This window comes from Sturnira hondurensis, unplaced genomic scaffold (genome assembly GCF_014824575.4).
Source record: "Sturnira hondurensis isolate 20B ecotype Veracruz unplaced genomic scaffold, ASM1482457v3 Scaffold0001120, whole genome shotgun sequence".
Taxonomy (NCBI): Eukaryota; Metazoa; Chordata; class Mammalia; order Chiroptera; family Phyllostomidae; genus Sturnira; species Sturnira hondurensis.
The window spans coordinates 3,748,256-3,763,900 of NW_028073751.1; the positions used below are offsets into that span (position 1 = coordinate 3,748,256).

The window sequence follows — 15,645 nt, forward strand, 5'->3', positions numbered from 1 at the left end:
AACAGCATTTATGAAACACCATAATGTTCCTGTCACTAAGCTGAGCATTTCATAAGCATTCTTTCACTTAATCCTCACAACTTTATGAGTAAGATAACATCATTACATCCATTTGTTCCCAGCCGAGGAAGCTGAAGTTTGGAGAGACTAAGTGACTTTTAAAATCTTACATATACGAACTAGCAAAGCTAGGACTTGAATATGAGACTTCCTGACATAAAAGTCTGTGTTCTTAACCATCATTTAAAAGTGTCTCCCAAAGATACTGTTACCAGAACAGGCCACTCACACATGCTCAGGCTGCAGGACTCTCCTTTAGACTGAGTATTAGACACATGGGCCAAATTCAAATAGGAAATAAAAGAGCCCACCTCTCGTCTTCACCTCACACCGGTGAGGTGTCTGTGCGGTTGAGGACTGACTGAAAGACTACGTTCTACATAGGCTGTGATGTTCCCATCTTTTGAGAAAATTTTATTTCCTGCAAAATCAGAAATACTTTATTTATAGTAAAAAAATCATTTCCTTGGGTCTGTGTTTAAGTTGGTACCCTAAAACTCAACTTGGCTCAAACCTCACCGCCTCTGGTAATCTTTCCTGATACCCCATTTCTGTTCTTACCTAAATACCCCTTTGAGCGCCCCACAGCGCCAGTGCAAACCTGTCTCAGCGCGCTTAGCACTCAGGACAGTAATCCTCTCTCCACTTGGATCTCCCCCAGTAAAGGCTGTAGCCTCCTGGGTGTGGGCACCAGGCCTTATTCAATCTTACATCCTTTGTGCCTTCCCCAGTGCCTGAGCACAATCTGACATAAACACCTGCCGAGGAATTTATAAATTCAATGAATGCATGGCCAAATGACCAGCCTACCTATTAAGGAACAAATAGTACAGCTATGATACTATGATGATCAAATAATTGATAATATGATAATAAAACGGCAGACTAACTAACAATTGTTTTGTTCACATTGGATAAACTAAAAACCATCAAATAATTTAACCTATCAGGAGATAAGGAATGCGCCCACAGACGAAGAGACCACGAACAGACTCTTAACAGCTTCTGGAGGCGCTGTAGACGCCAGGTCTCCAGTGCGGACGCCTGGTGGCGCTACAGGCCAAAAAGTAGGAGGAGGAGCCCGGGGATCGCCGCAGACTCCATCTTAGAAAAGCCCAAAGCTGCGGGGCCTTGGGGGTGCCCGCCAGTTAGAAAACGCCTCCAGCGAGCTCTCGTTTTACGCCTTTTTGCCAGTGAATGAGACTAGACAGAAGTTGATGGGATCCCTCTTACTAGGCTTCCGAAGGCTTCTTTCATTAGAGACAACGCACTCAGGATGTGCAGGAAACCGCGCGCGGGGTGGACCTGCGCGGGTGGGTCTGGCGGAGGAGGCCAGTGGTTCCCTCCTGCCTGGGCGCGCGCCGGTGGCCCGGGGAGGAGACCGCTGCCTCTGCGGTTGGTTTCTGCAGGTTCGCGGCTGACGAGGGAGAGGGGGGCGGCCACGTGGCGGCGGGAGGACAGGTGAGAGCTCAAAACCTATTTTCGATCCAGCCAAGAATAGCCTTTGCTCCCAAATTTAAAAAGAAAAGAGAAAGAAAAGCAAACTCATATGCACTCTGCGTTTCCAAGTATTACCTGTAAGCTTTTGTTTTCTGAGAAAAATATGTGAATCTAAGATATTTACCCTTTGAAAATTCTTCTGAACCTTCCAGAATGTGCTCCGGGTACGTGCATGAGATTTGGGTAAAATTTTCATCATTGGAAACTACACAATCAGTTTAATGTCCATTTGCACGATAATGAGCGATGCGATCATGGGGGTAAATAATTTGCCCGTTTGTGGGGGAAAGTCGCTGGATGAAGAACAACCCAAAGTAAGTTTGACTCTCACCGAAAGGAGCGGTAGATGCCGACAGTCCCNAAGATGTTTACTCTTTGAAAATTCTTCTGAACCTTCCAGAATGTGCTCCGGGTACGTGCATGAGATTTGGGTAAAATTTTCATCATTGGAAACTACACAGTCAGTTTAATGTCCATTTGCACGATAATGAGCGATGCGATCATGGGGGTAAATAATTTGCCCGTTTGTGGGGGAAAGTCGCTGGATGAAGAACAACCCAAAGTAAGTTTGACTCTCACCGAAAGGAGCGGTAGATGCCGACAGTCCCTGGGACGCCTGAGGTCCAAATCGTCGTGACGACCCTTGAGATGCAGGCCCCTCGGCAACCTGGTTGTCGAAGTCTTGGCTGAAGATTTAGTCTCAGTAAACAAGAAGCGGCTGGATGGATTTTTCAGGCTCACCGAATTCTCTAACTTCTGGAAAGTACTCACGAAACATTTAAAATCTATTGATACTTGTGCATTATAGATACCCAATGCAAGAAAATTATCAGGCAGTTTCATGGCTGTGTGGCAGATTCTCAGGCAATTCCCTCTGGAAATAGTTTCAGAAATATCTTCATGCGAAGGATGTTGGATGACATGTCCACAGAATTGGTCATGTCGACACTTATCTGTTCATCTTATCTGTTCATCAGTCTGTTCCAGAAACAGACTTCACCTCCTTAAGCATCATAATCTCAGTGCTCTTTAACAACAAGAAAATGCTTTGATCTTTTCTTCCAGAATTTTCTTTCCATTGAATGTTAAAAGAAAATATTCCATATTCTGCCAACCAAATGCAGGAGAGAGATGAGAGATACATGCAACATCACTTCTTCTCCAGTGAAATTAGGTTCCTAGATGCTGGAAAGTAGACAATAGGTGGAGATAAGGATCGTCCTCTATATTCCTGCTTCCGGCGTCTGGGTAGAGAGTAGAGGAAAACACGGCTTTTCTGAATAACGTTAGAGTTGTTATTTTATGGCTGTAACTTCAGTAGTGTTTTCTTCTGAAACATAGATTATTGTTAATTTATATTCAACAAGTACTGATGGCTGAGCTATTCTGTCTTCATTTACCTCACAATGGTCTTTGTTTAGAAGCCATTAGCTTTTTTATTGTTAAGTACAGGAAAAAAGTCTATTTCTCTGCTCCACTTTTCTTTGATCTTCCAAAGGCAAGTTACCTCTAAAACTTTGCGTGGACTGTCCTGGCAGATATCCAGAAGCCTGACGAGGAAACTCATCCTAGGTACACGTGAAGCAGTAGCCTTCCTAACTCCCCAGGCAAGGCCTGGCTGTTTATTTTAGAGTCATGTTTTGCTTTGCTTGGTATTTCATAGGTGATGATGATAAATTGTAATAGTCTACTTTTCAGCAGAACTGTTCCCCATCTACTAAATTCAAGTAATAATTTATTTGAAATGGTTAATATCATGTAGTTATTTTATATTTGAAAAATGTCATGTGAGAATTTTTGATGACATTGGTGACACAAAATCAAATACAGATGTGAAACTACATTTGACCCTTGAACAACGCAGGGGTTAGGGGTGTCGACCCCCACACAGTCAAAATCCCCATGTAAGTTTTGACTCCCCCACAAACTTAAGTTGTCCCTAGGTGTCCACAGGGGATTAGTTCCAGGACCCGTGAAGATGTTGAAGTCCGCAGATGCTCCTGTATTAAATGGTCCACACCAGTGCGTACAGCCAGCCCTCCACATCCACACACTCCCAATGGCAGATTAAAAACAGTTCAGGTTTTTACTGAAAAAAAAAATCCATACAAGTGGACTCATGCAGTTTAAACATGCATTGTTCAAGGGTCAACTGTACATGGAAAAAAATTACTGATAAAAATAAACCTCTCTAATTATTTAAGACATAATTTACTGCATTGCTGTGTAGCCCATTTATTGCAGTGCTAAATTTGTATTAATTTTTACAGTTTTTATTAAACATAAAAATAATTAATTCTTCCTATCAATTAATGTCCTAGCATCTCCAGTACATTAAAAGGAAATGTCAGGCAAGGTAATATCGACAGGCAAAACGGTCTGTATATACTCAAATCAGGCTAGAGCCCATGGTAATGGCTGGTCAAGACTTTTTTCCAAGGAAACAGTTTGTGTCAATAGACTGCTGATTCTCCTTAAACTACAAATGCCAACATTCTTGTGCAGGGGTCTCTTTCAAAGCCATTAGTTTCACATTTGTGCTGGGGAGGAGAATACACCCTTGGAATCACCTTTACTTTGAAATACTGCTTGCTTGAGCTATGTGAACTGTACATCTTGATTGATTATAGAAAAGACATAATTGTTTATGTCCTTAATAAAGCAAAAGCAAATTTTTCGAGCGTTGCCACAGGCCCAAAATTTCCACCCAAAGATGATAAATGGTGCGAGAACACTCCCTCCCCATGCTGGAATATTTCGCATGTACTTCCCACAGGGCCTCCGTGGTAGGTCACTGAAAAAAACCCTTTCTTTTGTCATCTGATTGCCGAGTGAGTAAAGCATTTGTAAAGGGCACTCAGAAAGGAATCTGAGCTGTCATCAAAGTTTAAGAATTTAACACAATGGATATAATGCATTGAAATCTGGAAACTATTGACATCAGTACTGGTTCAATCAGCCCTGAAGAAGAGAAACTTCTTTTTATTTCTAGATGTATGAAGCCCCTTGAAATGGAAAGAAGGGTGAAAGCTTGTGCATTGTGAGGACTCTTATGACTCAGACATGGGGGTTAAATTTTTCTTTTTGCACAGTAAAACCTAATCTGTTCCTGAGTATTTTTCTCTGAAATATCTTAAATATGAAGTTTTAAATTCTTATGAGAGGTCATGGATTTTATAATTTTCTTCACATTTCCTACTTTTCTCTCCTTTATGTTATCCCCAAATTTACCATAATTGCTTTAGTTCAGAGAACCTACCATAACTAAATAATCAAATGCTTGGTTAAATGTAAAATTTCAAGTTATCTACTAGTAATTATTTTCCTTTGTGATATACATGATCATCACTATATCTCCATGCGGTCTTAAGTTTTGTAGGCTGTGTGAAGACCTGTTTTTAAAGACTTATTTGGGGTTTTATTCATCTAGATAAAGTATGTTAAATGCTCAATGTCAATTAATTAAAATATTTTGAATTATAATATTAATATAAAATTAATCATGAAAAGCAAAAATAATATCAACAAATACTAGTAAGAATTTATTTCTAAATGTTAAGAAAGGGAACCTATGATTGCCCAAATTTTAAAGCACAATCATAGAAAATAAATGAGAGCTTTGAAAAATGTGATAGCACTGTTAAATTTACTAAAGCATCCATTCCAGTTTTCTGGAAATACGGAGGACAGAGGAACGGGTTTAATGACATCATGAGGAAACAGACAAACTCATAATGTAGGACATCCTACAAGACAACTGGTCTGAACACTTCAAAAAGTTAAACGTCATAAAAGATGGAAGACTTTTCTAGAATAAACAGATGTAATACCCAATACAATCATGAGACTTGATTAAAAAACAATTTTAAGACATTCCTCATAACAGATAGTTAAAAAAGTAAGTGCCTTTGAAAAAGAAAAGGCACTTCAGGAGTGAATATGAATTCTTACCAAGTTGAAAAAAGTCAGGGAAAAGTAATGGAAAGATAATGAGATTTCATAAGAACTGGATTTTTTTATAATACTAGGGAATCATTGTTAGTTTTGTTAAGTGTGACACTGGCATTATGATTGTGTGGGACAATGCCCTTATACTTGGGAGATGCCTGATGGAGTTTTTGGGCCATGAGGTGTCATGATGCCTTCAAGTTACACTCAGATGGGTCGGCAAAGAAAGAGGGCATGTGATTGTAGAATAAGGTACATGGATAGAACCAATGTGACAAAATGTAAATAACTTTTAAATTTAATTAGGGTAGAAGCATGTTGGTATAGTGCTTTTTAACTTTTCCATACAGTGCATTTGAATATTTCTTAATACAAATATTTAATTTATAGACTTTATTTTTTAAAACAGTTTTAGGTTTTATGGATAATTGAGCAGATAATGCAGAGAACTCCCACATACCTACTTTGTCCCACTCACAGTTCCCCCAGTTGACATCTTGCATTAGTGCGGTACATTTATTACGATGGATGAATCAGTATTGAGCCGTTATTATTAACTAACATCTGTAGTCTTCATTAGGTTTCACTCTTTGTGTTGTACACTCTGTGGGCTTCGACAAGTGTATGATGTCATGTGTCCACTATTGCAGTTTATAAAGAAAAGTTTCAGTTCTGCCCAAATCCCCTGTGTGTTTCCTCTTATTTACCCCACTTCTGCCCCCCACCCCCACAACTGCTAATCCTTTTAATGTGCCTGCACTTCTGCCTTTTCCAGAACACCAGGTAGTTGCAATAATAGCACATGTAGACTGGCTTCTTTCACTAAGCAATATGCATTTAAGATTCCTCCACAACTTTTTTTGATCAATAACTCATTTCTTTTTATCACATTGTTAAAAAACACACAAAATGACAGAAGCTAAAGACCCAACTGCAATATATACGCCTTGTTTGGCACTTGATTTATCTCTAAAAAGACATTTAAAAAAGATAATTGGGAAATTTTCAATATTTATGGGGTATTTGATATTATGAAACTATTAAAATAATAGTTTTAATTAAATAATTAAATTGAAGTTATGTAAAAATGTTATCTGTTAGGAAAAAATAAATATTGACATTCACAAGAATAATTATCCAACTATGTTAGAGTTTCATGTGGCTCAAATGCACCAAATTTTAGGAAATTGTGAAGTTGGATGGTGCAGGAGAAAAATGTGAATAAGAATATTTCAGTGTCCGCGGGAATGTTCTCCTGAATTCTGTGCTTTTTCTGTGTCTCTGTATTTCTCCGAGGGCTTGAGTGTGAGAATGGTAACCTAACCACCACAGAGAAACGCCACGTGACAGAACTCTGTATAAAAACTGGAAACTGACTGACTAGTCAGAGCCTCCTTTCATCCTAGGACTGAAGTGGCTCCCATTTTTCGAAGTTGATTTTTTTCCAGTTTAAAAAAACCCTGCTTGAATCTGTGAGGAAACGAATGGAAATTTGTCTGTGTTTGCCATGTCGTTGTGGATGCAGGGAAAAAGCCCTTCGAAAGCTGGTAAGACGTCGATACACTAAGAGATGCTACTTGAAAATACTCCGTTTAGATTGCCATCATCTGAAGGAAAGCATTGGGATTCTCTGAACGTTTTGTAGAAAGTCAACACTCGGGAAGGACGCGGGGTGGCGCTGCAGCATTAGAAGTGGAATGAAGAAAGCTACCAGTCCGCCCCTGTAGCCAGACGCTCTGCTAGAAAAGCAAGCAGGAAGGGGAGGCTTTCTAGTGCGGTCCCTCCGGAATATCAGGGCCTTCGGCGTCTCTACTCATCCAGGTATCTGGGTCTTGCTCGGAGACAGAGTCAGCCACAACGCGACCCCGAGCTGGGTCAGGTTTGCTGGGAGACCAGAAGGCGATGGAGGCCAGAGAAGGAAAGGAATGCTCTGTGAACCAAAGGCAAGTCTTGATATTCTTTGTTTTGCTGGGTCTAGCTCAGGCTGGTTCAGAGCCGAGACACTATTCAGTGGCTGAGGAAATGGAGAGTGGCTCCTTTGTGGCCAATTTGTTAAAAGACCTGGGGCTGGAGGTAGATGAGCTAGCTGCGCGGGGCCCCCGCGTCGTTTCCAAAGGGAAAAAAATGCGTTTGCACTTGGATAGGCAGACCGGGGATTTGTTGTTAAATGAGAAATTGGACCGGGAGGAGCTGTGTGGCCGTAGCGAGCCCTGCGTGCTGCCTTTCCAGGTGTTACTGGAAAATCCCTTGCAGTTTTTTCAGGCCGAGCTACAAGTTAGGGACATAAATGATCATCCCCCGGTTTTCCTAGACGAAGAAATAATTTTGAAAATCTCAGAAAGTATCACTCCCGGAACTGCTTTCTTAATAGAATGTGCCCAAGACTTAGATGTAGGAAGCAACAGTCTCCGAAGTTACACAGTCAGCCCCAATTCCCACCTCCATCTTAAATTACAAGAGAGTCCTGATGGCATAATATTGCCACAGCTGGTGCTGGACAAAGCTCTGGACCGCGAGGAGCGGCCTGAGATCGTGTTAACTCTCACGGCGTTGGATGGGGGGACTCCGCCCAGGTCTGGCACCGCCCTGGTCCGCGTCGAAGTCTTGGACATTAATGATAACGCCCCGGAGTTTGCAAAGCTTCTCTATGAAGTTCAGGTCCCGGAAAACAGCCCCATTGGATCCCAGGTTGCTATCGTCTCGGCTAGAGATTTAGACATTGGAGCCAATGGAGAAATATCATATGTATTTTCCCAAGCTTCTGAAGATATTCGCAAAACTTTTCAAATAAATGCGAAATCGGGAGAACTCCTTTTAACACAGAAACTGGATTTCGAATCCATTCAGACTTATACATTAAATATTCAGGCGACAGACGGAGGGGGTCTATCTGGAAGTTGTGCGGTGTTTGTCCAAGTGATGGATTTGAATGACAACCCTCCGGAACTGACCGTGTCAACATTTGTCCATGAAATCCCAGAAAACCTGCCGGAGACCATAGTTGCTGTGTTCAGTGTTTCAGATCCTGACTCGGGAGAAAATGGGAGGGTGGTTTGCTCCATCCAAGATGATCTTCCGTTCTTCCTTAAACCCTCTGTTGAGAACTTTTACACTCTAGTGGCAAATACAGCCCTAGATCGAGAGATGAGATCCGAGTACAATATCACCATCACTGTCACAGACCTGGGGACCCCCAGGCTGAAAACCCAGCACAACATAACCCTGCTGGTCTCCGACGTCAACGACAACGCCCCGGCCTTCACCCAAACCTCCTACACCCTCTTCATCCAAGAGAACAACAGCCCCGCCCTGCACATGGGCAGCGTCAGCGCCACAGACAGAGACGCGGGCGCCAACGCCCAGGTCACCTACTCCCTGCTGCAGCCCCAGGACCCCAGCCTGCCCCTGGACTCGCTGGTGTCCATCAACGCCGACAACGGGCACCTGTTCGCCCTCAGGGCCCTGGATTTCGAGGCCCTGCAGGCCTTCGAGTTCCTGGTGGGCGCCACAGACCGCGGGGCCCCGGCGCTGAGCAGCCAGGCGCGGGTGCGCGTGCAGGTGCTGGACGCCAACGACAACGCGCCCTTCGTGCTGTACCCGCTGCAGAACGGCTCTGCGCCCTGCACCGAGCTGGTGCCCAGGGCGGCCGAGCCCGGCTACCTGGTGAGCAAGGTGGTGGCTGTGGACGGCGACTCGGGCCAGAACGCCTGGCTGTCCTACCAGCTGCTCAAGGCCACAGAGCCCGGGCTGTTCAGCGTGTGGGCGCACAACGGCGAGGTGCGCACGGCGCGGCTGCTGAGCGAGCGCGACGCGGCCAAGCACAGGCTGCTGCTGCTGGTGAAGGACAATGGCGAGCCGCCGCTGTCGGCCAGCGTCACGCTGCACGTGCTGCTGGTGGACGGCTTCTCGCAGCCCTACCTGCCGCTGCTGCCCGAAGCGGCGGCCGCCGCGGCCCAGACCGACCCGCTCACGGTCTACCTGGTCATCGCGCTGGCGTCGGTGTCGTCGCTCTTCCTGTTCTCGGTGCTGGCGTTCGTCGGGGTGCGGCTGTGCAGGAGGGGCAGGGCGGGCTTGGAGGGCAGCTGCTCGGTGGCCGAGGGCCACTTTCCGGGCCACCTGGTGGACGTCAGCGGTACTGGGACCCTGTCCCAAAGCTACCAGTATGAGGTGTGTCTAATGGGAGGCTCAGGGACCAGCGAGTTCAAGTTTCTCAAACCCGTTCTCCCCAGCTTCCTTACTGAGGGAGAGGAGAGGGTTAGTGAGGCAAAGCCCAGCTTCAGGGACAGCTCTGAATTCAGTTAAGATTTAGTAAGGGTCTACTAAGCCTACTCTCATTTGTAAAATAATTACAAATTAGCCCTAGTTAATTTGTGGAAATTCCCTTTGTACTACTTTGCCCGAGGGGTTGTGTCTTTTTATTTGAAATGTAAAAATTTCAATTCAGTGCACGCACATTACTAGAATTTCTAAATGTGTTGCTTTGTGGTGTAATGAATACTAACTTTCTTTGTATTCTCATTGGTGACTAGTCTCCTTATAATTTCATTCCATTTAAAATGTGTAAGTAGCCCTGGCCGCTGTGGCTCAGTTGGTTGGGCATCATCCTGCAAACCAAAAGGTCGCAGGTTCCAGGTTCCATTTCTGGTCAAGGCATGTGCCTGGGTTGCTGTTATAGTTGGGCACGTTTCTCTCCCTCCCTTCCTCTTTCTCTAGAAAATAAATAACGTTACAAAAATAATACGTGAAAGTAATTTTTTTCCAAAAGTCTGATTTTTTAAGTTAGAGCGCCTTATTCCAAACTCCCCTTCCCTGGACCTGGGTAATTTTGCAGCCCTACGTTTTTGAATGTCTGCTCTGTATAGGGTTATTCTTTTTCAGGCCCAGAGTGTTTGTTATTCTCTTAGGCTAGTGTAACTTTTATCCTGTGAAGTCACATTGGCTAAAACCATTCATATAAGTATATTCATCAAAACCAAAGCGCTCCCTCATATTTTTCTAAATTTATACTTTGCAAACTGTCCATACATGGAAATTAGGATTCTTTAGAGATCGTGAGAACTTTGACTATTGGATTCCACAAGCCATCCATCCACATCAAGTATTCAATAAATCCACCACTAATATTCCAGAATGTAGTTAAATATGCAGCACACATACAGTCATTTTCAAACATATGCTAATTCTTTATGCAATTACAATTTCAAAACAATTTTAACCTCTTTATTTCAACCCCCCTTTAAAAAATCTCAGTTTTAATTATTAAAAACTGTCTATTATCTTTGAACACTTAATCTCCAAAAGGCTGAGGGAATGCATGTTTTTGTCCTTAAGCAAAGTTTATAAACTTCCAGTGTAGTTTGGCATTGCATTTTAAAAAATTTCTGGAGCATTATGATTTAATTGGATATAAGCTCCCAGGGAAAATACTTATTTTGGTCTGTCTGCTCATTCCATCTGTGGTTTTTTTGTTGCTGTTGTTGTTGGGTTTTTGGTTTTTTTTTAGTATTGAGTACTTCTCTTTTCCAATTTCAGTTTTCTACTTTTTAACGCTTTTTTCTTTTTAAGTGCTTGAATTATGTTTCTCAATAGCTCCCCATTTATTACACAATTAGCACAATGACTTAAAGACTGTAGGTTCTTAATAATTTTTTTAGTGAGAGGAAGAAAGGAGTGTTTTTATTTCACCTGTGATGAATATTGATATTTTAAAACTCACAAGATAAACTTCTGCTGGAATTAAGTGCTCTCTAATGCATAATGAACTTATTTATAATATATTGTTATTAATTGAAGTAGTCCGTGTTACTCAGACACTGTGCAGTTGTCAGTTCCTGGTATCTCTTCTCTTCAATATATTTTTCCTTTGTTTCTTCCTGCTTAATTTGATCTCTTCTCCTGCTCTCAGCTTAGGAAAACAAATGGGGAAGTTATATTTTGTATTTTATAATTTAAATTTTCTTTTATAATTCTTTAAAGGATTCATCCAACTTCTCTATTTATTGCACTTCAATTTTTTATCTATTTTATTTTACACATTAAAGTAAATTTTAATGTCCTTCATTTTAATGCTTGAGCTATACTATTAAAATTATAAGATGAATTTTAAAGGTCTTATTTTGAGATTAGCAGTCGTGTGAACCACTATCTTGTTAACCAAAATCTCTGATTAATCAACTTATTACCTGTAGGGTCTTGGATAAGTCACATAATTTCTGTTCCCCTCCAAATGACAAAAACAGCTATTTCAATAGTTTGTAGTTATTATTATTAAATAAGTTAATATAAAATATAGAAGTATAATTGTTGTTATTTTACAGGCCACTAATATTAAGACTAAACTTAATAGGTGAGCCTTCGCATAACATTCCTGGTCATTGTGAAGGAGCTAGATTGAACACATGATATTTGTGTCATTTCATTTCTCTGCTATAAAGCTTTCAATAGCTTCCTTTTAGTCTTAGAATAAAATCTATGCACCCATTATTTGGCTCAAGTTTACCTCTCCAGCCTTCTCTTCCCACGTACTCTTGAGACCCTGAGTTTTGGGTACACTGAGCTTCCTTCGTTGTCTAGAATAGCTATGCTCCCCTGTCCCAGGGCCTTTGCATATCAGTTCCTCATATATGGAGTCTTCCCCTTTCAGAGTCTTAGCCTGGCAAGCTTCTCATCCTTAGTGTTCCAGATTAAATGGCACATCTTTGGGGAAACTTTTTCAAATCTCCCCATCCCGTTAAATTAGGTCCTGCTATCCGTACTGCTGAGTGCACTAACTACATTTCCTACATAGCACTTTTCACACTGTTTGACGTCTGTTTAAAGTCTGTCCACTCCACTAGGTGGAGAACTGTGCAAGGTATATGTCTGCTGAGTCACTACTGTAGGTCTGACTTCTACAAACTTCAACAAGTATCTGTTCCCACAGATGAAACAGTTACACTGATGAAACCAGTAGTTGAAAAATTGCCATGAAATAAGAGGAGGAGGAAGTTCTATATTTCTTGACTGAGCATGAAAATGTGGAAAGAACTAGTCATTTGTGGTCTCTGGATATACCCTCTGATATAACCTATTATAATTTTTTAACACCTTGCATTCATCTTTTCATAACGTTTTTTTCTGATTATAAAAGCAACTTGTGGACATTTTATAAAATTTGGAAAGAAAAACACAAATATGATAGTAAATCATGTCGCAATTTAGAGCAAAAATCTTTCCAAATTTATGTGTAATAATTACAGACTGTGGGGTGTGTGGGGTAGCCCTAACAGATGTCCACTTCTGCAAAATCATATAAATGAGGACTCTGCCAGGATAGCCACGTCTTTTAGGTAAGAGAACATTTAATTTCCCTTAGGTTGTTTTTTTTTTAACTCACAGTAGCGTCAACTGGTTTTAGTAAGGGGAATAAGCAATTAAAAATATCAAGACAACAAAAGCCCCAAAGCACCTTCTGCAAGAGTTTGAAACTGTGAGCCAACGCATGGTGGCGCTGTTGACTAAGAAGGAGAATCAAATCACGAGCACTGTGCGTACTCAGTGACGCACCCGATCCGCTAAGGTACACCAGACATTGTGAGCCTGGCTGGATTTTTAAGCAAGCGAATCTGAGCCCTGGAAGAGATTATTCTTCAAAAGTTGGAGAGCAAAAGACTTTGCGTTTCCCAGCGCTGTCGGAGGTTCAGCTTGGCAAAATTTCTGGGAAGAACATGACAGAAAGCGAAATGGAGGCTGGAAGAGAGCGATTTCTTAGACAAAGGCAAGTGCTGTTTCTCTTTGTTTTTCTGGGTGGGTCTCTGGCTGGGTCGGAATCGAGACGCTACTCTGTGGCTGAGGAGAAAGAGAGGGGTGTTTTAATAGCCAACCTAGCAAAGGATCTGGGGCTGAGTGTAGAGGAACTGGCCGCGAAGGGGGTCCAAGTTATGTCTCAAGGGAACAAACAGCATTTTCAGCTCAACCATCAGACGGGTGACTTGCTCCTGGATGAGAAATTGGACCGGGAGGAGCTATGCGGCCCCACAGAGCCATGTATACTGCATTTTCAGATTTTACTGCAAAACCCTTTGCAGTTTATTCCAAATGAGCTCCAGGTCATAGACGTAAATGACCACTCTCCGGTATTCTTTGAAAATGAAATGCAGCTGAAAATCCTAGAAAGCACCCCACCAGGAACAGTAATTCCTTTGGGAAATGCGGAGGACTTGGATGTGGGAAGAAACAGTCTCCAAAACTACACAATCACTCCTAATTCCCATTTCCGCGTCCTCACAAACAGTCGGAGAGATGGAAGGAAGTACCCAGAACTGGTGCTGGACAAAGCGCTGGACCGTGAGGAGCAGCCACAGTTCAGTTTAACACTCACGGCGCTGGATGGTGGGTCTCCAGCCAGGTCTGGGACCGTTCAGGTCCACATCCTGGTCTCAGACATAAACGACAATGCGCCAGAGTTTACACAGTCGCTCTACGAGGTTGAAGTTCTAGAGAACAGCCCCATTAACTCTGTTATTGTCACTGTCTCGGCCTCTGATTTAGATACAGGAAATTTTGGGACAGTATCATATGCATTTTTGCATACTTCTGAGGAAATTAGCAAAACTTTTCATCTAAATCCAATTACTGGTGATATCCAACTAGTCAAACATTTGGATTTTGAGGCAATTAAGAGTTATGAAGTTGACATAGAAGCCAAGGACGGTGGAGGCCTTTCAGGAAAATCAACGGTGATAGTGCAGGTAGTTGATGTCAACGACAACCCACCAGAACTGACCTTGTCATCAATCACCAGCCCCATCCCGGAAAACTCGCCAGAGACTGTGGTGGCCATTTTCAGTGTTGCTGATCTAGACTCTGGACACAATGGGAGAATGACATGTTCCATCGAGGACAATCTCCCCTTCGTCCTGAAGCCAACTGTAGGAAACTTTTACACTCTAATGTCCGAAGGAGCTCTAGACAGAGAAAGCCAGGCCGAGTACAACATCACCATCACCGTTACTGACCTGGGGACACCCAGACTGAAAACCCAGCACAACATAACCCTGCTGGTCTCCGACGTCAACGACAACGCCCCGGCCTTCACCCAAACCTCCTACACCCTCCTCATCCAAGAGAACAACAGCCCCGCCCTGCACATGGGCAGCGTCAGCGCCACAGACAGAGACGCGGGCGCCAACGCCCAGGTCACCTACTCCCTGCTGCAGCCCCAGGACCCCAGCCTGCCCCTGGACTCGCTGGTGTCCATCAACGCCGACAACGGGCACCTGTTCGCCCTCAGGGCCCTGGATTTCGAGGCCCTGCAGGCCTTCGAGTTCCTGGTGGGCGCCACAGACCGCGGGGCCCCGGCGCTGAGCAGCCAGGCGCGGGTGCGCGTGCAGGTGCTGGACGCCAACGACAACGCGCCCTTCGTGCTGTACCCGCTGCAGAACGGCTCTGCGCCCTGCACCGAGCTGGTGCCCAGGGCGGCCGAGCCCGGCTACCTGGTGAGCAAGGTGGTGGCTGTGGACGGCGACTCGGGCCAGAACGCCTGGCTGTCCTACCAGCTGCTCAAGGCCACAGAGCCCGGGCTGTTCAGCGTGTGGGCGCACAACGGCGAGGTGCGCACGGCGCGGCTGCTGAGCGAGCGCGACGCGGCCAAGCACAGGCTGCTGCTGCTGGTGAAGGACAATGGCGAGCCGCCGCTGTCGGCCAGCGTCACGCTGCACGTGCTGCTGGTGGACGGCTTCTCGCAGCCCTACCTGCCGCTGCTGCCCGAAGCGGCGGCCGCCGCGGCCCAGACCGACCCGCTCACGGTCTACCTGGTCATCGCGCTGGCGTCGGTGTCGTCGCTCTTCCTGTTCTCGGTGCTGGCGTTCGTCGGGGTGAGGCTGTGCAGGAGGGGCAGGGCGGGCTTGGAGGGCGGCTGCCCGGTGCCCGAGGGCCACTTTCCGGGCCACCTGGTGGACGTCAGCGGCACTGGGACCCTGTCCCAGAGTTACCAGTATGAGGTGTGTCTGAAGGGAGGATCAGGGACCAGTGAGTTTAAATTCCTCAGACCAATTCTCCCTAATGGTCTGGTTCAAGACATTGAGCAAGAAGAATAGAGCAAGACTCAAGTTGTAGTAATAGTTTAGATCGTCAACAAAAGAATAAAAAAGTGGTTAT

The 15,645-nt window shown here is 44.0% G+C and overlaps 1 protein-coding gene across 1 annotated transcript; it reads left to right on the plus strand.

The window, feature by feature from the left end:
• Nucleotides 1-7,244: 7,244 nt before the first annotated feature.
• Nucleotides 7,245-15,645, plus strand: LOC118998247 (protocadherin beta-3-like). Its single transcript, XM_037062299.1, has 2 exons — nucleotides 7,245-7,782; nucleotides 13,596-15,645. The coding sequence occupies exons 1-2, from the start codon at nucleotides 7,411-7,413 to the stop codon at nucleotides 15,582-15,584; spliced, it is 2,361 nt and encodes a 786-aa protein (XP_036918194.1). The 5' UTR covers nucleotides 7,245-7,410; the 3' UTR covers nucleotides 15,585-15,645.